Source organism: Sus scrofa, chromosome 8 (genome assembly GCF_054392235.1).
Source record: "Sus scrofa isolate SSC_HxYL_T2T_F1_AM1 chromosome 8, Sscrofa_HxYL_maternal_Yorkshire_Landrace_v2.0, whole genome shotgun sequence".
Taxonomy (NCBI): Eukaryota; Metazoa; Chordata; class Mammalia; order Artiodactyla; family Suidae; genus Sus; species Sus scrofa.
In genome coordinates, this window is record NC_139390.1 from 115521683 (window position 1) to 115544366 (window position 22684).

The 22684-nt window shown below is 35.3% G+C and overlaps 1 protein-coding gene across 50 annotated transcripts in view; it reads left to right on the forward strand.

Moving 5' to 3' along the window:
* Window positions 1-22684, forward strand: part of CAMK2D (calcium/calmodulin dependent protein kinase II delta) — a 308158-nt gene that overhangs the window by 140087 nt on the left and 145387 nt on the right. For all 50 annotated transcript variants that reach the window (XM_084971005.1, XM_084970995.1, XM_084971004.1 and 47 more), the window contains 1 exon segment: window positions 19118-19172. In XM_084971005.1, the coding sequence (XP_084827131.1) occupies window positions 19118-19172 (55 nt within the window).

Below are 22684 nucleotides of genomic sequence, written 5' to 3' on the forward strand. Positions count from 1 at the left end.
TGCCTTCTTGTGTTCGTTCTCATACTCAAAACAAGCGTCCTTTTCACTATTTAGTGCCTGTTTGTCTTTTAAAATTGTCCCCAAGCATAGGAATGAAGAGCTGTCTAGTGTTTCTAAGCTCAAAAAAGGCTGTGATATATCTTACAGAGAAGATTAAAAAAGAAAAATGCATGTATTAGATAAATTTAGAAGTTGCTTTCTGGCATGATTGTAGTGCTATTGGCCATGGGTTCAGTGTTAAGAAATCCATACTATGTATTAAGGTGTCTTTAAGTAGAAACATTCATAAAGCAAGATCATCCATTAGCTGAGCAAAATGTGAATAGAAGCTTGCAGAAAGCTAACCCTGTATTTCTTCTAGGAGCACTAACTAGTTCAGTATTTGTTAACATGTTTGTGGTAACTTTGTAGAAAGAACTACTACAGGTAATGAGGATTGACTGCAGTAAGCAATCTGAAATTTGTTGTAGTGAAAAATTATGGAAAACAATGATCTAAACTGAGAGAATCAAATTTCCCATCCCTTTCTTTTGGAATATGAATTTTGAGGGTTTTGTTTTGTTTTGTTTTGTGTTTGTTTTTAATTGAAGTAGAGTTGATTTACAGTGTCATGTTAGTTTTAGGTATACAGCACAGTAATTCAATTATATATTCTTTTTCAAATTCTTTTCTCTTACAGGTTATTACAAATTATTGAGTGTACCTCCTTATGCTATATAGTAGTTTCTTCTCAATTATCTGTTTTATATTTAGCAGCATGTATTTGTTAATTCCAAAGTCCTAATTTATCCCTCATTCTACCTTTTCTGCTCTGGTAACTATAAGTTTGATTTCTATGTCTATGGGTCTCTTTTGTAAATATGTTCTTTTGTATCATTTTTATTAGATTCCACATATTAGCGATCTCACATGATATTTGTCTTTAACTTACTACTTAGTATGAGAATCTCTAGGTCCATCAGTGTTGCTGCAAATGGCATCATTTCCTTCTTTTTTGTGGCTGAGTAGTATCACATTGTGTGTGTGTGTATACACCACATCTTTATTCATTCATCTTTCATTGAACATTCAGGTTGTATCCACGTCTTAGCTATTGTAAATAGTGCTGCAGTGAACACTGGAATGTATGTATCTTTTCAAATTATCGTTTTCTCTTCTTTTATACCCAGAAGTGAGATTGCAGGATCCTATGTTAACTCCATTTTTAATTTTGTGAGGAACCTTCATACTGTTCTCCATAGTGGCTTCACCAATTTACATTCCCATAGTCTGTGTAGGGGAGTTCCTCTTTCTCCACACCCTCTTTAGCATTTATTATTTGTAGACTTTTTTGATGATGGCTATTCTAACCAGAGTTAGGTGATACAGCATTGTAGTTTTAATTTATATTTCTCTAATAACCAGTTATGTTGAGCATCTTTTTATGTGCTTGTTAGCCATCTGCATGTATTCTTTGGAGAAATGTCTGCTTAGATCTTCTGCCCATTTTTTGATTTTTTTTTTTAATATTGAGCTCTATGAGCTGTTTGTATATTTTGGAAATTAACCCCTCGTCAAGCACATTGTTGGCAAACATTTTCTCCCATTCTATAGTTGTCTTTTCATTTCACTTATGGTTTCCTTTGCTGTGCAAAAGCTTTTAAGTTTAGGTCCCATTTGTTTATTTTTTATTTCCATTATTCTAGGGTACAGATCCAAAAAGATACTCCTGCTGTGTCAAAGAGTGTTCTGACTATGTTTTCCTCTAGGAATTTTATAGTATTCAGTCTTACATTTAGGTCCTTAATCCATTTTGAGTTTATTTTTGTGTTTGATGTTAGAGAATATTCTAATTTCATTCTTTGACATGTAGCTGTCCAGTTTTCCCAGCAGTACTTATTGAAGAGACTGGCTTTTCTCCAGTCTTCTTTCAAGGTATATTCTTGCCTCCTTTGTCATAGATTGAACATAGGTATGTGGATTTATCCCTCTGGGCTTTCTATCCTCTAAGCCACTGATATATATTTCTTTCTTTCCTTTTTTTTTTTTTTTTTTTTTTTTGGTGTGTGTGTGCCAGTACCATACTGTTTTGATAACTGTAACTTTGTAGTGTACCGTGAAGTCAGACAACCTGATTCTTCCAGCTCCATTTTTCTTTCTGAAAATTGCTTTGGCTAGTTGAGGTCTTTTGTATTTCAATACAAATTTTTGTTATATTTCTGTGAAAAATTCCATTGGTAATTTTATAGGAATTGCAATACATCTCTAGATTGCTTTGGTAGTATAGTCATTTTTAACAATATTGATTCTTTCAATCCAAGAACACAGCATATCTTTCCATCTGTGTTGTATTCATTGTCTTTCATCAGCATCTTATAATTTTTACACACAGGTCTTTTGCCTCCTTAAGTAGGCTTATTTCTAGATGTTTTATTCTTTTTGATGCAATGGTAAGTGCATCATTTCCTTAATGTCTCTTTCTGATCTTTAATTGTTAGTGCATAGAAATGCGACAGATTTCTGTGTATTAATTTTGTATCCTGCAACATTACCAAATTCATTGATAAGCTCCAGTAGTTTTCTGGTAGCATTTTTAGGATTTTCTGTGTTTTGTATGATGACATCTGAAAACATTGACAGTTTTACTTCTTCTTTTCCAAGTTGGATTCCTTTTATTTATTTTTCTCCTTTGATTGTCATGGCTAAGATTTCTCAAACTATGTTGAATAAAAGTGGTGAGAGTGGGCATCCTTGTCTTGTTCCTCATCTTAGAGGAAATGCTTTCAGCATTTTGCCATTGAGACTTTATTACGTTAAGACAGGTTCCTTCTGTGCCTACTTTCCAAATAGATTCTATCAGAAATGGGTGTTAAATTTGATCAAACCTTTTTCTGCATCTATTGAGATAATCACATGGCTTTTATTCTTCAATTTGTTAACATAATGTATCACACATATTGATTTTCAGATATTGAAAAATCCCTTCCTCCCTGCAGTAAATCCCACTTGATCATGGTATATGATCCTTTTAATGTATTGTTGGATTCAGTTTGCTAGTATTTTGTTGAATATTTTTACATCTATGTTCATCAGTGATATTGGCCTGTAATTGTCTTTTTCTGTGTGGTATCTTTGTCTGATTTAGGTACTAGAGTAATAGTAGCCTCATAGAATGAGTTCAGAAGCATCCCTTCCTCTGCAGTTTTTTTGAAATAGTTTCAGAAGTTTAGCTGTTAACTCTTTTCTAAATGTTTGTTATAGTTCACCTATGAAGCCATGTGATCCTGGACTTTTGTTTGTTGGGAGTTTTTAAATCACAGATTCAGTTTCAGTATGAGACCTTGTTTAAATCCTCTAAGTGTGGAGTCTCTCTTTCTCCCAGCCCTGCAGAGCTCCTGTAGTTAACCCCCACTGGCCTTCAAAGCCAAATTCTCTGATGGCTCCTCTTCTGGATATGATATCTAGGCTGGGACACGTGACATGGGGCTCAGAGTTGTTACTCCTGTGGGAGAATTTCCACAATAAGATTATTCCGCAGTTTGTGGGTGGCCACCTGGATGTTATGGGATTTGATTATATCATGAATGCACCCCTTCTTCTTACTGTGATTTCTTCTTTTATGTCTTTGGATGCAGAATGTCTTTTTGTGGTAGGTTCTGGTCTTTTTTACTGATTGGTGTTCAGCAGTTAGTGGTTTTTTTTGGTATGCTTGTGAGAGGAGGTGAGCTCAAAGTCCTTCTGCTCGGCCGTCTTGTCTCCAATCTCCTTACCTTCGCTTCCAAAGAGACACATTTCTACACAGAATTAACAGCATAATTATTTGAAAGTATTTTTCTCTACCTTCTTTAGTTTAAAGCAGAGCAACTTTTGGCAATTGATAATTTAAGAGAAGTAAGAGAAAGTTTCAAGATGATAATTTGCTCCCTCATTCATTGGTAGAAATAAGCCTATCATTTAAAAAAATTTTTTTTAGCCATCTCCCATGATAAAACCTAACTCGTTATTTGTATAATCAGTTATGAGACATTTTAAAGTGAGATGCTGATAGATTGTTCTAGCTGAAAGAAACAGCTAAGACCTATCTAACTCCAGCTTCCTGATTTCCATATGAAGAATGGAGGCCCAGATCCATTCTATATTTTTCCAAGATTGGAGAACAAGCTGTTTAATAGATGAACCTGGGCTAAAGCTTCCAGATTCAGTCAGGTGCTTCTGTTCTTATTCTGACTATCCATTTGCTGAAACCCTACTGTCAGTCATTCTACTGTTACTTCCTAGTGCCAACCACAACTATGAGAGAATTTATTTCACACAGTATTATGCAGATTTACTTATCAAAAGTATTTGATACAGAATTTAAACAGACATTTCATAACATTGCTATTTAATAATTATAGTCATTTAATTTAATGATAATAATAATACATAACATTCATAGAGTCCTTTTATGTACCATCCTCTGCTTTGAACTTCTGATGTGTATTATCTCCTTTAATTGTCACAGCAAATCAAAGGAAGGATTCTTTTACTATCCCCATTTTACGACTGAGAAACTGAGATATGGAGAGATAAAGTGTCTGTGATCAAATGGTTTATAAGTGACAGAAACAAGATGAGAGCATAGGCACTCTGATTTCAGAGCTTTATTTTTAAATACAATATGCAGTGTTCTGATACCTAATTCTAATGTGCTGTATTCAAGTAAGCCAAGGGTAAGTTTCATTCACTAAGGAATGAATTTATTTATCTACTGACCAGTTGATTTCCCCATTTATTTACTTATTTATTTAATTTTTATTTTTTTTGTCTTTTTGCCATTTCTTGGGCCACTCCCATGGCATATGGAGGTTCCCAGGCTAGGGGTCAAATCGGAGCTGCAGCCACCGGCCCACACCAGAGCCACAGCAACGTGGGATCCGAGCCGAGTCTACAACCTACACCACAGCTCACGGCAACGCCGGGTCTTTAACCCACTGAGTAAGCAAGGCCAGGGACCGAACCCGCAACCTCATGGTTCCTAGTTGGATTCGTTAACCACTGAGCCACAACGGGAACTCCTGATTTCCCCATTTAGATGTATGTTTGGTATTTCCAATTTACTCCCATCTCTTCAACCTCCTCCTCTATCTTCATCTGTTCTAACATATCAGTAACCCAGAATGAAACTCTTGATGTCATACTTGATTGTTCTTCTCTCACATCCCACACCTAAATGGTCAGTGGTTCCTATCAGAATATATCCAGGATCTGAACACAGCTGTATCTTCAGTACCACTAGCCTTGTCTGAAATTCCATTATCTTTCACCTGGCTTTTTATATTAGTTTCTCTATGTTTCTGCCTTTGCTTCCTCACAGTGTTTTCAACACATCACCCCATCCTCAGAACCCTGCAGTGAACTCCCATATAGATCAGAGGAAACGCCGAAGCCATTGGTAATACTTTCTTCTAAAACCCTATATCTTTCACCCCCACACACACTCACATTCTGTTCACACCTCTGACTTTCTCTGTTGCGACCCTCTCCCTTGTTCACTGTCCTCCAGACACAGTTTCTCCAACTTAGCAAGTGTAGTCTTCTCTTGGGATCTTATATCCCCTCTCTTCTGTCTGATTTTCCCTATGCCATCCCGATTGCTTGCTTTGTTTATTTCCTCTGATTTTCCCTCAAGATTCACTTTGTCAGTGGAGCTTTTTCCAAATACCCTCTCTCTCCCTTTCACTCTTACTCTGATTTATTGTTTTTTTGAGAGTACTCATCACTTTCTTATGTATATTTTTGCCTATTTGATTGAACTGGTCAGTCTTCCCATACTTACATTAGCTTTATATGGTCAGACACATTTTATTCACTCTTAGTACCTGCAGCACTTTGTACAGAGTAGGAACACAATAAATATGTGCTCAGAGAATAAGTAAATTCATCACCAGCAACTCCTTATTGAGTGCTTGCTCTGTGCCTTCAACATCCCATGGGTGAAAGAAGCCATATATAAATATCTAGAAGGTAAATCTGATCTGGCTGCAACTCTTGTATCTGCTCCATTGATCACCAGACATCTGGCTGAACAGGCAGGTGGTTGCTTCATTATTCCATGTGCTTGGTCAGTGAGAAGAGAGGACTTTGCTTCTATCAAAGGCATATAAAAAACTTTGGGACAAGGCAGGATTTGACCAGTATTTTTGTAGCAAAGAGCATGTTAATTTTTCTTTGTAGGAAGTTGAAAGTCAGCTTTCCTGGCAAATTTTGGTATGCCTGTGTGTTGATTGTGAATCACCACATGTAATAAGTTTGACTTTCTGTTTATTTTGTAATTACAGAAACATGGGCCTGTCGTTTGTTCTCCAGGAGGTTGTTTAGGAGACTGACAGCCTGAACCAACCCACTAGTATACTGATAAAAGAATCCATTCTTTTCTTTAATAAGCATTTACTCAGTTTCTTCAGTATGCCAGAATATTCTCGTCACAGTGAATGCAGAGACCAGAAATACAGTTCCAAATTTCGAGGAGTTCACCACCTCATGGGGTACCACTCTGTTGGCTGCTCAGGGTATTGTCTCATTTGTATGAGAGTTCACACTAGAAGGCACATTAAGAACGGAAAGTTGCATAGTAGATATAAAGGCAGGGAGAATAAAAATGACCAACTTTTCTACTGAGTGGATAGGGCTTGTTCATTTTATCTAATTAAGGTGCTTAGGGACAACAGAAATTTTTATTCTCCATTTGTTGTTTTTTTTTTTTTAAACCAAAAAGTATCATTTTCTTATACCAAACATACTACAAAATGATTGAAAAGATTCTGCTTAGTTTTGTTTTTGTTTTGCATCAGTTACGTTCAAGACATGTTTCTGTTGGTTCTGGATGAAAGTTTGATTTAATTTCTGGTTTTCTATACCTGATTATGTATCAAATAAATCTTAGGACTTGCTACTTGATTAAGTTTCATATCTTTATTTCAAAGGGTAATTTTTACTTTGCTCTTTCCTTAAATTTATCTGAGGTAAGGCTTGAAGGACTACAGAAAATAAAGGAAGGGGAGTCCATTTTAAGCCCATGCACCATGAGAAGCTTGCTTTTGAGTTTAAAGGGTAGATAGGATTTCTGAAGTAGAGACTGGATTAGGTAGCATTCCAGGAAAGGGAGCTCTTGGGTCTCAAAGATCATATAGGGTAGGTCTCTTAGAGAACAGTAGGAAGCCCTGCTTGTCTGAAGGATAAAATACCAACAGCGGATTTCAGTTAAATGCCTCTGGGCCAAGGAAGGCCTCGAAATCCTGTCTCCTATGTGTGTGTGTATATGTGTGTGTGTGTATATATATGTGTGTGTGTATATATATATATATATAAATTTTAGGCTTTGTGGGCCATCTAAGTTCTCAGTTCAATAGCATCTTTTTGTTTTATTTTTGCAGTCACTTAAAAATGTAAGAACCATTTTTAGCTCATGGGCTATACAAAAACAGGCTGCTGTCCTGATTTGGCTCACAGGCCAGAGCTTATAGACTCTTGATTAGGGCCTAAAAAATAGTAAATAATAAAATAGAACAAAGATACTATCCTTATCTTATAGTAAGTATCCTTATCTTATTATGTAGTACATTAGATAATCCTTAAGTGAGCCAATTAGACAGTGTCCCATTATGATACTCAAGGGACATGTATTTGTCTTTTTGTCTATTTGGAGGATATATATTTTCTTAACATATGTATCTAAGGCTGTGAATGTATTTCCTAGGTTCATGTGAATTGAGTCATCTGAGGGGAAATCAGTGAGGTGGGAAAGATGATGGTAGTCAAACAGTCACACAAGGGCATCCTTGCAGGTTCAATGTAGGAGAAATGAGCAGAGCCATGAGAGTGTGGGTGCCAGAGGAGATTTTCCTAATGAAGTAATGCTTAAAGTATTTTTGAAGGATAGATAAGGGTTAACCTGGAGAAGAGAAAAGAGAATGCCAAGCTACAGAGTTAACAGTGAAGATGTAGCTTGTTACAGGAGGGAACTGAAAGTACCAAATCTGAACAAGGGCCTCTGTTGCTGGAGGGAACTGGAGCGAAAGAGTGAAGGAAATTGAAGAGATAGAGCCTTCTGGGTGGATGACCAAGCTAACCTCTTTTCCAGGGCTGTCCTGATTTACTGGCGTAACAATTAATCACCCACTTTCACTCAAAGTGTCCCAGTTTGGATGATAAATTATATGAGAAATGGGTCATGTCAAGGAATTTGCTCCTTAACATAAAATCAATAGGAAGCCATTGAAGAATTTTAAGCTGGGCAAGGATGATATAATCAGATTTGCATTTTGAAATGATGGCTGCCTTGTGGATATGGGTTTGGCAAGTCACAGGTGACGTTAAATTGATGGTTACTAGGAAATACATCTTTCAAGCTAAACAACTTATTAAACTTCTCAGTAGCAAGCTGATTGATGAAAAAAGAAAAGTTGGAAATATGTTTGATGAAATCAGTTGGTCAATGGATAAAGACTTGATTTAGTAGCCCTATGTAGATGAAGACATTTTGTAGTGAATTTAGTTATAACCAGTGGCCTGTTGGGATGTGTTTGCCTCATAGTCATGTTGTGTTCATATGTTTCCACAGGCGTGGGTAATGAGATGGCTATAAAATAGAAGTGCTGGGCTATGCTTTAGTTGGTCATCTAGAATTATGGCATTACAAAATTAGCAAGGCGATTTTGTCCCAAAGACTGAAAACATATGAGGGCCAGGACCACCACTGACTTGTTCACAGTTATAACCCCAGCGTGTAGCAGTCAAGAAAATCGGCTAAATAACTAAAGGAGTGACTACTCCCCTCTAGCAAGAACTTTGTTTCTTGGAAATCTTATGCACGACATTCATAAAGTTTCCTAAACATTTATTCCCTTGGCTTAGAGTTAGTGAATGAAGACTATGGTCAAGATTATAGAGGTAAAAATATTTACCAGGAAATCTGAAATGTATTTCCAAAATACATTAATGTTTTTTTGTTCCGGATTAAATGATAGTTTGATGTAATATTTTGCTTCGGAGTAGAGATGATAGAACCAGTTTCCACCACCCCCACCCCCTGGCAAAAAAAAAAAAAAAAAGTTAATGCCATGTGCTGTGTAGTTTTCATTGAAAACAAATTTAAAAATGAATTTTCTTCATTTTTCCAGCATTTCTGTCTGGCAAATAAGAACCAGGAAGAAACCTTAATTAAAACTGAGTGTCCAGATATTAAAATTGTTATGATATGAAAGAGTCAAATCAGATTAACTCTTGTCCTGTAAGTAATTTAGATGCTATAAATACTGGACTTATGCATTTTTAATAAGATTTAGAACCCCCTAGGAGTATGTTAGTGATAAAGGACAGAAACTCGTACTCCTTGAGTTTGGTCCTTAAATACTAATGTATTTTAAAATGTCTCTTCTAAAAAAGAAAAACAAATGTGAAAATCGATCAACCAGAAAATCTTCAGCAATTTTATTAACCGCCAGGTTACCATCCAGACTGTGAGAAAATTGCCAACGTTTAGCACCTTGTATTAGCTTTCCTTTTCCCTTCATTTATAAAATAATAAATCTGATGTCATAATCTCTGCAGAGTGCCCTCTGTTCTCCCACTGGTCTCTCAGTGTTCATTTCCTCTTGTGTTAACTGCAGTCTGACTCTTCTCTTGCGCATGCTGTCGTGCTAGAATGTGTTGTCTCTCTTCTCTGCCGTCCACATACCCTTGAACCTCGGCGTTTTCTTGTTCTTCAGTGCTTTTATAAAACCTATGTTAATACCGCCTCCCTCACTATCCCCCACCTCCATCCTCCCATCACTCCATCTTTGAAACACATTTTCTCAGATTACAGCATTTTATACTTCTTGGTGCCACTATTTGCTCCCATTCTCTTGATACTCTTCTCATTTATTGTATTACATAGAAAATGACTTACTATGTTCGCTGCTTCACACTTCTAAAGCCACCATGATTCTCGGTGGCTTTAATAAGTCATGTAGATTGTCTATGCAACACCCAGCCTCTCACAAGCTAATCTTCTCCCTTTCAACAACTTTTTTTCTACTCTAGGGATCAGCAGACGTTTTCTGCAAAGGGCCAAAGAGTAAATATTTTCATTTTCCTGGGTATAGGGTCTTTGCTGCAACTACTAAACACTTTAGTCACAGTGTTTAAAAGCTTGAAAGCTCCATGGATAATATATAAACAAATGGATGTGGCTGTGTTCCCATAAAACTTTTTTTTACCAAAAACAGGTGAAAGGTTGAGTAGGGACTTGAAAGAGATGAGGTGTTGAGCCACAGCTGGGGAAAAAAGTGCTCCAGGCAGAGGAAACAACAAGTGCAAAGACTGAGGCAGAAGTTTCCCCAGAGTTCTTTCTCCAAAAGCAAGGAGGCCAGTGTGGCTGGAGCCCAATAAGCCAGGGCACCAGTGGTGGTAGAAGATGCCAGGCAGATAAATGGGGGGACAGAGCCAGACCTTGTGGGACCTTATAGGCCAGGAGTAGGATTTTGGCTTTTACTCAGAGGCGATGGAGAGCCATTGGAGGGCTCTGAACAGAGGGGCAATAATCAGATTTTAGTCTTAACAAGATTATTCTGGCCAGTTGTGGTAAGCACAGTGAGGGGGCAGGGTGGAAACCTACAAAATATTTTTTCTGTATATATTTTGAAGGATTTGCTTTCAGATTGGATTTTTGGTATCAAAAGGAAGCCAGAATTACACTGAAGAATTTTTTTATCCTGAATAACTGGAAAGATAGGGAAGACACTGGGTAGATGGAGCAGAATGTAGGGGGAAGATTGTGAGTTCTTAGGACTTGTTTGGTTTGAGATGTGTATGAAACAATAGATGCACCAGATGTCTGAAATGTCTGACACTCATTACAACTTCCATGATAAACAGACAATTATTCTTTACTTTAAAAAAGAATCATAGTCACTTATGATGGAACACGATAATGTGAGAAAATAGAATATATATATGTATGTGTAACTGGGTCACCATGCTATACAGTAGAAAAAAAAAGTATTGGGGAAATAATTTAAAAAAAAGAAAAAAATTAAAAAATAAAAGTAAAGAAACCATAAAAAAATAAAAAATAAAAACAAATAAAATCACCATCATTTTGCTAGTCACCCACTCAAAAAAAAAAAAAAAAAGAATCATTGACCTAGGTGAACTAACTGTTCAATTGAACACTTAACTGAAAATACATTACCAGGTGCCTGGCGCTGACTGGCATACCAGTGACCATAGCCATATATATATATATATCTTTCATTATTCCAGTGGTATATAAATCATGAATAAGTTTATAAATAACTTTTATGTTTTTCCTCAATATTGATTCTCTAAGACTTCAGTGTATTCTTTTTCATGTGCTTTATGTTTGTGTATATTGTCCAGAGAAAATAGATATTTTTATGTATTTACAGCATAAAAATAGTTATTGAAAAATATTGAGATAACGCAATATGGATACTAGCTACAGTTTTACACTGCATTTTTAAAATCATTTTAGTAGCATTTTAAACTTGCTTATTTCCTGCTTATGGAGTGAATCAAGTTTGGAAAAATACTTTATGCAATGAACAAATTTGCAGAAAGGGGTTTGAAAGATGAGAGCATTTGGGCTGATGTATCTCTAGGGGAAATTCAGTTGCAAGTGTTTAGGATAACACGGTAGTAAGTTGCAAAGAGAGGATGATCTAGTAAGTTTTCCATTGACTCTATTCTCCAAGGGCTGTTGTCAGGAAAGCAACGTATCTGTTGGGTCCATTTCTGAAAAGGACATATTTTTAATTTGTCAAGATAAACTTTTAAGTTTTCTCTCCACTTATTCATTAAAAACAGATCCAAAATAAAATAACATATGTGTAAAATCTGAATTTGTTGGAATGTTGAAGGAAAAGTCTCAAATAAAGGGGATTATAGTCAACCTTATATTGGTTATAACTGTACTATTTATTTCCCATACTGTTTATTAGCTATAATCATCCAGAAATGTAGAAATGCAGAAACTTAGATTTGAAAAGGACCTTTTAGGATCCTCTTAGAGGATGAGGAACCCAATGCTTTTAAGCATTTTTTCTGTGATCTGTAGTTTTTTTTTTTTTTAAGTTCACAGTATATACATATAAAACTGAAGCAAAAGTTTCCCAAAGTTTTAATGGTTACCTGAAATGTGAAATGCACTTGAGTATATTTTATTTTAAAATGCTGCCTTGCTCTGCAGTGTTAAAAAAAAATAGAGGCTTCTCTGGTCCATTCTTTGGCATGTCTCCTTCCTCTGTAACATCCCTAGTTTATCCTAAATAACATAGCCTTTTTTTGATCTTAAAATATAGCTAAGTACTGTACTACTTTAAGACATTGCCTGTGTTTGTGTCTTGCTGGTTAAATATGTAGCCACCTGAGCAGCCTGGTGGGCAATTATCAGCAATAGGGCTTCTCTTTCTGACCCAGATTATAGGAGCCAGAGCAGTAAAACTGCATTGGATTATATAGTGAATTATGATGCTATTCAGCTACTTACAGCAGAGGAATTACTAATGGCCATTTTTCGTCTTATTCACCAGATACTCTTACACATTTAATAGACGGTAGATAGGTGTGAGCATTGTGTATAAATTTTCACAGATAGATTAGCACAAAGCTCTGTTCAGTCCTTATAAAGTACAGTGTGAAAGTGCATTATCTTGACATTTGTCTAATATGCAAGTCATCTGATGACAGTAGCTTCTCTTCCTTTCTTGATATTCCTATTCCTTAACCATATCTGTGAGTGATCTCTAATTAGCTTTCTTTTAAGTATTAGAAGATGGAAGAGCAAAACGATAAGGCATGAAGAAAGTTGGAACCACTTATTCAAATATATAAAATAAATGATATTGATGCAGAATTGAAAGAGGATTTTTTTTAATAGAGGAAACTTGAAATGATTACTGACTTTCCCAAGAAGTGAAAATATGCAACACATTAATCTCAAATTATTTTTCAAAGAAAACTAGGAATATTTCTAGATGTTGCTCAGCTTGGTAATTTCATTACACATCTCTGAAATTCTGTATTTAGTTTTTTATGACTTTCATGCAAAAGAATTGATCTCTTACGCTCTTTTGTTGCCCTGTGATGAGTGTAGCTGGTAGCCATATAGTTCCCAGTTACTGGTCATGTCTTCTCACTTTTGTCATCTTCCCAGATTGTCATTCTCCAACATAATATATATTTTGATGAGCCAGAAGCTCCTTTAAATAATATGAGTTTGTAACTAGATCTGGACTGTTAGAAGACATTGTGATTTCTTTTGGCCAGCCCTGAATGTTACTAACTTCATCCTATAGATTTTGAAAACAATCTAGAGTAAGCTTTTAATCAGGAACCAGGAAATGGGGTATGAATTTAATCTGAGGATAAAGATGGAAATCATGGTCAACAGAGTTGATACGCTTTGACCTTCAGGATTGAGCTTGTGTTGTGATGACACTTTTTGTGTATTTTTAGAATAGTTTTAAAATTAACATGGCTGGCATACCTCACTAAATTTCCCTGTAATAACTGCATCTGCTTTTTTCAAAAAGTTCTTAATTACTTTGTCTTAAGTATAAGCAATGAATTGCTTTTATATAAAATTTAATGTTATTAAGTTTTAAAAGATTTTCTTGTCACTTCAGGAAAAGTATTTGAAATTTTATTGAAACGATTTTTTTAAATTTCTGATGTTAAAGCTATTTTAATTTGGGGGTACTAAATAGTGGCTTATTTGAATTATTAATAGTGTATAATGCTTTATATATTTTTAAAATACATATTTCTTAATGCAACTTTAGAAATTTGTGTGTTCAAATATCTAAAATTAGAAGAGACTGTAGTTTCTGTGTCTGAACAGTTTGTCTTAGCCAGCTAAGTCAAATATTCAAACTTTTTATGCCCAAATTTCAAGTTTCTTGTTAGGATAATAAAACTATAAATGTTGTAAGACTTTGGCAGTGCTAACAGCAAAAGAAATACTTATGTATCTTTGTCTGATTATCTTTCTATTCAATTTAAAATAAACTATATATACTTGGTTTCTTATTTCAAAGAAATAGACTACATATATTTTTCAAATACATGTAAATTAGTATGTTTATACTGTTGAGATTTTTAAAATAGTTTTGGAGTTCCTATTTTGGCTTAGCAGGTTAGGAACCTGACATAGTGCCCTTGAGAATCTGAGTTTGACTCCTGGCCTCACTCAGTGGGTTAAGGATCTGGCATTGGCACAATCTGCAGCATAGGTTGCAGACATGGCTCAGATGCGGTGTTGCTGTGGCTGTGGCATAGGCCAGCAGCTGCAGCTTGGACCCGACCCCTAACTAGGAATTTTCATATGCCACAGGTGCAGCCATAAAAAGAAAACATGAAATGGTGTTGTTTTATTAAATGTGTGACTTGTGTTATAAGAAACAAAGATTATGAAAAACAAAGCACTGGAGTTCCCGCTGTGGCTCAGTGGTAACAGACCTGTCTAGTATCCATGAGGACACAGGTTAGATCCCTGGTCTTGCTCAGTGCGTTAAGGATCAGCTTTGCCATGAGCAGACATGGCTAGAAAAGGCACATATCAGATTTGCCTTCTGTTTTCTAGAAATGTTATGTTTTTATTTTTGTTTCTTTAATTTATTTTAACTAATACAACATTGTAAGCCAACTATACTCCAGTTAAATTTTAAAAAATGAAAATAACTGGGAGCAAATACAATAAAGATTTATTTTATTGGAATATAGTTCATTTACAATGCTGTGTTAATTTCTACTGTATAGCAAAGAGATTCATTTATGCATATATGTGTATTTTTTCGTGTCCTTCTCCATTATGGCTTATCACAGGAAATTGACTATCATTCCCTGTGCTATGTAGTAGGATTTTGTTGTTTATCCATTCCCTGTATAACAGTTTGCATCTGCTAATCCCAGACTTCCAGTCTACACCTTCCCCACCCCTCTCCCCCTTGGCAACCACAAGTCAGGTCTCTATGTCTGTAACTATTTCTAAAAATGATAATTTTATTTTGAGTTTGGTTTTCAGTGCTTTTATGTTTTATCTATTTGAAAAGCTTTCTCGCTAGAAATGACAAGCTTTGTCACAAAAGAGCCCAGAGTAATGGTTGAGCTGAAATTTCTCTCTAGAGTGGTGCCATTTGACTATTAAAACGTCTGAGACTAGTAAATATATATATATATATTTGAAAATTAACAAATGAACTCAGTGTTGGCATCTCTCTTTTGAGAAGGTTTGGCAAATCGCATGGCCTAACTTGGCTAATGCTTGCTCTAGCTGTGAAATATAATTAACTGCTGATGAAAATATGAAGCGTTTGACTTACAAGCTGCCATTTTTGCATCCTAGTATGTGAATCAAATCCAACCTCATCAGTCCCTGCAACATGGCAAACTAAAAATGCAGTTTCTACCTCATTTATAACCAGGACTATTGCTCAGAGTTGACAAACAGAGGGATTATGAGGATGCAGTGCAATCTGTTTTATATGAATTACCTTGTTAGTTTTATGATAACACTGGCAGCATTGCCCTACCATGTTCTTGGATTTTAGAGGTTTATACTGTTATTCAGGAGAAAGGAAAAGGATTAGGTTTGGGGTCAGCTAAGCTTTGGAGATAATTTCCCCTCAGAAGCACCTTTCCCCCCCTTAAAAATATCATACTTAATGCCTTAGAATTTAAATTTTTATCCTAGATAACTGTTATACTGTTTGAGTTTAGGAAAATTTGTTTATTCACAGACTCAATTTTACCTTTGAGCAAATATCAGAAAAGAGTGACTCCCAAGATGTATTATAACCCGTTTTCTCAAACACTTTCCTCATTACCTTCTTTAAAATGTCTTTCTATAAAAGCATCTTGGGGATGACTGGAATTAGGTTAGTTATGTGCAGTGAGCAGGCCTAGCAAGAACGTGCTGCAGTGCTGCCCGTGCAGCCGCCGCAGTGCTCTCCAGGCTGGCTGCGCTGCCTGGGGCTGGCAGCTGTCTTGAATAGAACATCCCCTAATTCCTTCGGCGTGAAAATGAATTGATTTATTTATAGAGAATAATTAATGTAAGTTTTTGTAAAAAGTAAACATAATTTTCAACCCTTGACAAGCTGTTAAAAAGAAAAAGAGGGATGGAAGGTGGATACTTTGAAGGACAGAGAAGGCTTGGAATAGACAGCATCCATGACTTCAAGACCCCCTCTTCCTGACATAGCACCAATAATATGAGAATCGTAGTTAAAGAGTTCAAACTTTTAAAATGAAACGAACCCATCCTCAAAGTAATTCTCCATGCGTGGAACATCCATATGAAGACTACATGATATAGTTTGGTTAGTAAATGAAAATTGTAGCAATTTCATTTAGTTCTGTGGTTTTAGTTGTTTTAAAAATAGAATGGAAGGAAATGGGGAGGGTCATCATAACGAAAGGAATAAAAGAAGGGAGGAAATGGGTACATATTTATCCCAAGTAAAGATGATGCTAGTTTTTTCTTCTGTATCAGTGACATTATTCTCACCTAGTCAACTGGCTGGTTAGAAATAGTGGAGATAATTTTAGAATTGTGTGATTCAAACGGATTGAACTGTGTCAGAATGTTTCTTTAACCATTATAATATGCTTGCTGGCAGAATGCCTTTGTGAAACTGGTTTTAACTCAAAATAATATGTATTTGATTATCAGGCTTGAGCAACTCTTGACTTGTTCAAAATATAACTTACTTCCAAATGATAGTTATTTCCAAGTATTAATAAGGCGGTGGTGATCATACTAAGAAAATTTTATTCCAGATATAGCCAGAAATTAGTACTGCTTCTCCAGTTGTACCTAAAATTTCCACCTGTTTATCTGTACAACTCTGATCTGAAAACCTGAGATTCCCACCTCCACTTGAAGATTTTATCTTGAGACAGTGGTAGAAAGAAGTAGTCACTTCTTCCTGTTCACATGGTGATTTTTGCTTTTAATTTTAACTTTCATAGTGTGGAAATCCACCTTATTTTGACAGAGTAACTATCTGAGTTTTTTAAAATAGCCATACCATTATTTGAACACATTTAAACAGAGTGTGTTATAGCCACTCAGTGAGGTATCTAGGAGACTGAATTTTCACCCATGACCTGGCTTTTCTTAACTGTGCTGAATGATAGTGGAAGACTCATCGCTGAACCAAACTTGATTTTCTTGGGAGACATGAGTTTAAACAAAGGTAGCAGGCAAATTTAACACATGCTGACATATATGCGCACAGCAGTCTCCCCCTCCTCATCTTTAGTGTCACCCTTGAATTTGTGGATGAAGCATGTGATCTCTGAAATTGGCAAATTGAAGGATACCTTTCACACAATGAAAGTTACAGGACAGTTGTTTGCACATCATTCATTTCATTTCAGACAATATAGGTATACTGAGCTTTGATGAAAATGTCTGTCAAAAAGTTGGAAGAATGCCTAGCACTTGGTATAGTAAATGCTCAAAACTGATTTTGTAAAAAGCTGTCAAATCTTTGTGAGGGATGCAAAGACCTTCCTGCTTGGTAGTGTTGATGAAAAAAAAATTCTATGTACTGAAGAAAGGACAGGTATTGGAGTTTGTTAATAAAAATAAAATAGGCTGCATCCATGAATTCAGGGGTGACACTATGAGAAATAAGTGAAATAAGGGGAGGGAAGCTTCAGGGTGTTTACATCCATTCCATTTGCTCAAGAGACAAATAGGCAAAAACTGGGCTGTAGTGGCCACACTTATAGTTACCTGCATTTATGGGCCCCCTTCTTGTGTTAATGATAATAGATAACATTTCGAAAATGATAATCTGTAATTATGGGTGAAGCAAAAGCCTCTCTCTACTTTGGAGAAATTTCTGGAGAAGGATTCAGAAAAGATTTTAATAGTGGGTCAAGGATGCTATCTGAATGGGATGGAATTGGATTGTAAAGAACAGACATTCTATTAAGTCTATAAGCTTGGGAATTTCATGGGTACTACAAACTTCCTTTGTATATTATTGTAGTTTCTGTTACAATCTAAATGTTCTTCTGAATCCACATTTTTACATGGTGGTCATCATTGTGTAGGGAATGTACTAAGAACAGGTCATAGTAGAAATCATTACCCTTTTGTAGTGACTTTTCAAAAGCATTTGTGTCCTATGAGTTCAATGATTTTCCTGCCCTCTGAAGGCCACGCCACTCTAAGTGACTGGATAAGTAAGAAGAGTTAACCATCTATGGGGGTTAGTTGGAGGAGCCAGGGGATGTATGCAAAACTAAATAGCAGAAAAAAACACTATGTAAAACAATTATATGCATGGCTATTTTGCAGTAGACAGTGTATGCTCTAAGTTCAGAAAAGAGAAGTCAGTGTTGGCTTCGGCTAGTTATCACTGAATGTTTAGCTCAATGGAAAATTAAAGTAGTATTAATTTGAAAAACTAGTAGATTTTTTAATTAAAGTTCTAGCTCTACATTTTTGACTAATGATTTGGTAAATGGATTTTGGTGACTTGAGTTTAGAAGTAGCATTATAAAAACTCTTTTGACAAGTTAGTGGGAAGTACTATGTAGAAATTTCCCGGGTAAAGGCGGGGAGAGGAGATCAGAGGCAGGGAAACCATTTACTAGACTGTTGAAGACCTGGACTAGGATAATATCAAAGAGAATGACAAGAAAGAGACTTTCTGTGGAAAAATTGCTACAGCCTGGTAACTTTGGTATATGGAGATATGTTATAGCAATTATTATTTAGTTTGCATGCAGCAGTATGCAAATTTTTTACTTTCATTGTCATATTTAATATTCTCATTTTGTAAAGTATAGGTATTATTATCATTACAATTTAATTTGCTTAAGATCACAGTTAATACTTATTAGATGGAGAACTTAAATTCTGGATCTGTGTGAACCCAAACCCTGTTATAAAGGATGCTGGCTCATCAGAGGCTAAAATAGTGGTGCTAGCACTTTAATTTAGCAGATAGATGACTATTGGAAGAAATAAAAATCATTACAAATGATAAAAAAATAAAATCTGGCTTAATGTTGATCATCAGCATACATATAACACGAATGTTTTTCTCTTTTTCCTCCTTTTTATTTTTTTTAGTGCGACTTCATGACAGCATATCAGAAGAGGGCTTTCATTACTTGGTGTTTGATTTGTAAGTATAGCACACTTTGTGTTTGTTTATTTTTGCTATCTAATTGAAGACTGTTTTGAATTAAACATGATTTTTCTTCAAGTTACAGCCACACTTAATGACCCTATAATATTTTTAAATGTTTTCAAGTAACATTCAGTGCTAATTCTTTTGAAAAGAGGTGAATGCTCAGCACTATTTATTCAAAATTTAAGTTAATCTTCAGAAGGGAAATAGTTGTAAGTCTGTTTCCTTTGGGAATGTTCATTGTGATATAAATATCATAAGTATCTCTGTTTTACCTTGGGGTATGAAAATGGCTGACATAAGAATAATTTTCCATTGAATTTTTTAAAAGTTATTGTAACTTCTTATATAAAAAGAAGACTAAAGGGTCCTTGAGTTTGGTTAATTCAGGGATTAATATCATCAAACTCCCATCTTTTATCCCAGCTCTTTGGCTTTGTTCTCATACTGGCATGGCTCCAATTATTACATGCAAACATGGTAATTTATAGTGGAAGATGTTATCTCTTATTTTGTAATTTTAATTTTTTTAGAATGAAAAATTTATCCAGTAAACCTCCCATTTGTCTCATTGTCTAGGACTAGATCACATGCCTAACCCCCTCACTCATTAGTCACTGGCAAGGAGAGATCATCAAGATTGACTTAGACTAATCAGATTTATTAAACCAGGGTTCTGTCAATAAGCATGAAGGAAACACAGTGTTTGTGGTGAACAATCCATAGCATCTCCTGGGCCAGAAAGGGGTATAGTGGGACAGACAAAACACATTGCTGCTAGAGGTTAAATAAGAATACACTTTCTGAAAATCCAACTGATACTACGTATCAAAAATGGCCTTAACATGTAAATTAGTAATTTTGCTCCTAGGAACAAAGTCCATGGAAAGAATACCCTAAATTCAGATAAAGTTTATGCTGAAGGATGTTTATTGCATTCACCTTCATAGCAGAAAAAGAAAGGAAAAGAAAACCAACCTAAGGATCCAATAATGGAGAAATAGTTGCATGATTACAATCCATTCATATGATAGACTACTCTCTAGCATTTAAGGTGATGTTTGGGGAATAGATAAGAAAAAAATTATTTCATGTAAAATGAGCCTAACAATAGTTTAGTACTAGGTTTGGTTAATTCAGCCCTCTGGTGAGGTCATTGAGAAACCAAGTTCATTCCATCTATCTTTGTGTACTTTGTAGTATGTGGGCTTATTCTCATGTTCAGGTTCCCCTCATGTTCTCAGGTTGGCTGCCTCATTTTCAGACTTCGAAGGACAGATAAAAGGGAATATTAATCCTATTGCGTATATTTTTATCTACAGAGAAAACCTTTCCCAGCAGTCCCTCAGAAGATATCTGATAATGAATTAGTGTTTGGAATTGCTTCTCATACACATATCTGAACCAAGTATTAGTAAAGCAGATGGAGTTAATGACAGTTGGCTTTGGCCAATCATAAATTGAGTGTATAGAAGGAAGGAGAGGCTTGCCTGTTGGGTAACAACCAAACATGTCTGCCATATTGGTGACCCATGTGCATGTTAGAGAATAGAGACTAAATCTCTGAATATGCATAGCCCTGCTGCACAAGCTTTTTTCCACAGTCATATTCCATCCATGGCTTGTTCATGTGGCTGTAATTTGGCAATACTCCATGTTGCAGTCGTTCTTTTCAAGTTTTTCTCAAAGCTCACATTTTTACTTTTCCATTGTTCTTTCTTCCTTCTTGATGTTCAAACATTATTCTTTATATGATTTCCTTTCATCTTTAAGAACTTCCTGTAGCCAGTCCTTTAGATATGCTAGCATCAAATTCTTAGTTTTCCTTTTTCTGAGTCTGTCTTGATTTCTTCTTCATTTGTGAAGGGTATTTTTGCTAGATATAAAACTCTGGGTTGACAGTTATTTTCTTTTAATGTTGGGCCAATTCCTTCTGGATTGTTTTTGTTTTTCCATAAGAAACATTCTATCATTTTAATTGCTTTTCCCCTAAAGGCATGGTATTACTTCCCTCTTGGGTGCTTTAAAATTTTTTCGTCTGTAGTTTTTAAAAATTTGACTGTGTCTTGCTTTGAATTTCTTAGAGTTTATCTTATTTGATGTTCACTTAACTTCTTGAATTTATAGATTTATTCCGGTCTTGGAAAATTTTTAGACATTGTTTCATTGAAAACTTTTTTCAGCCTTGCTTTCTCTTCTCCCTCTGGAACTCTGGGGACATGAATGTTGGATCTTTTATTATAATCTTGTAAGTCTCTGAGGCTCTTTTCAATTTTTTAAAAATTTATTTTATGTCTATTGTTCAGATTGGGTATTTATATTGTCTCTTTAAGTTCATTGATCTTTTCCTTGTTTTTTTCCATTTTGCTGTTGAACTCATCCATTGAATTTTTAAAGATTTTGTTAGTCATTGTATTTTTCTCAGTTCTACCATTGACTCTTGGTTGTTTGCTAAGTTTTCTATTTGTTTGTTGAGATTTCCTACTTCATTTGTTTTAAGTGTGTTCCTCATTGCTCATTGAAGCATTTTTTATTACAACTGATTACAAATTCTTGTCAGATAATTCCAACCACACTGTCATCTTGGTATTGGTATCTATTTTTTTATCATTCATATTGAGATTATCCTGATTTTTAGTATGGTGGATGATTTTGTATTATAACCCAGACATTTGGGGTATTATTTTATGAGACTCTGAATTTAATTTGAATCACCTTTTTAACAATTCTTCTCTGATACCCCACTGCCAAGGGTGAGAGGGTGTCATTTCATTAATGACAGGTGAGGGTAGAAGCCCAGATTTTGTATTCACTCTCCATTGACACCCCAGGAAAGTGCCTCCTTACTGCTGTACAGGGCTGGGAGCACAGGAATTTTTCTTTCTTTCTTTCTTTCTTTTTTTTTTCTTTTTTTCTTTTCTGTATTTAGTTAGAGAAATGCATCTACCCTACTTTTTAAGACATGTTGTTATTCCTTGATAGATTTAATTTGTCAGCTCTCCTTTGCAATATAAATCAAGTATCATATTATGTACTGAAATACATCCTTCACACTGTGAAGAATATTGAAATAAAAAACACTTTTGCTAATGCTCATTACCTAAGTATCATCATTCAGAAATGGGTTTATTTTTAAAATGTGTTTAATTAATTAATTTTTATTGAAGCACAGTTGATTTACAATATTAATTTCAGGTATACAGCATTGTGTTTCAGTGTTTTTATATTATACTCTGTTAAAAGTTATTACAAGATAATGGCTGTAATTCCATGCTGTACAGTATATCTTTGTTGCTTATCTATTTTATATGCAATAGTGTGTATCTGTTAATTGCAAACACCTAATTTGCCCTTCTCCCCTTCCCTCTCCACTTTGACAGAATTGGGTTTTAATCAAATTTCAATCAGAGAGAAAAAACTTTTCCGCTACCCTCTTTTGTTCAGTGCATGAAGGCATGTGAGTTAAACTAAGAAAAGACAGATTAACAGGAGAAAAGGCATAAAAT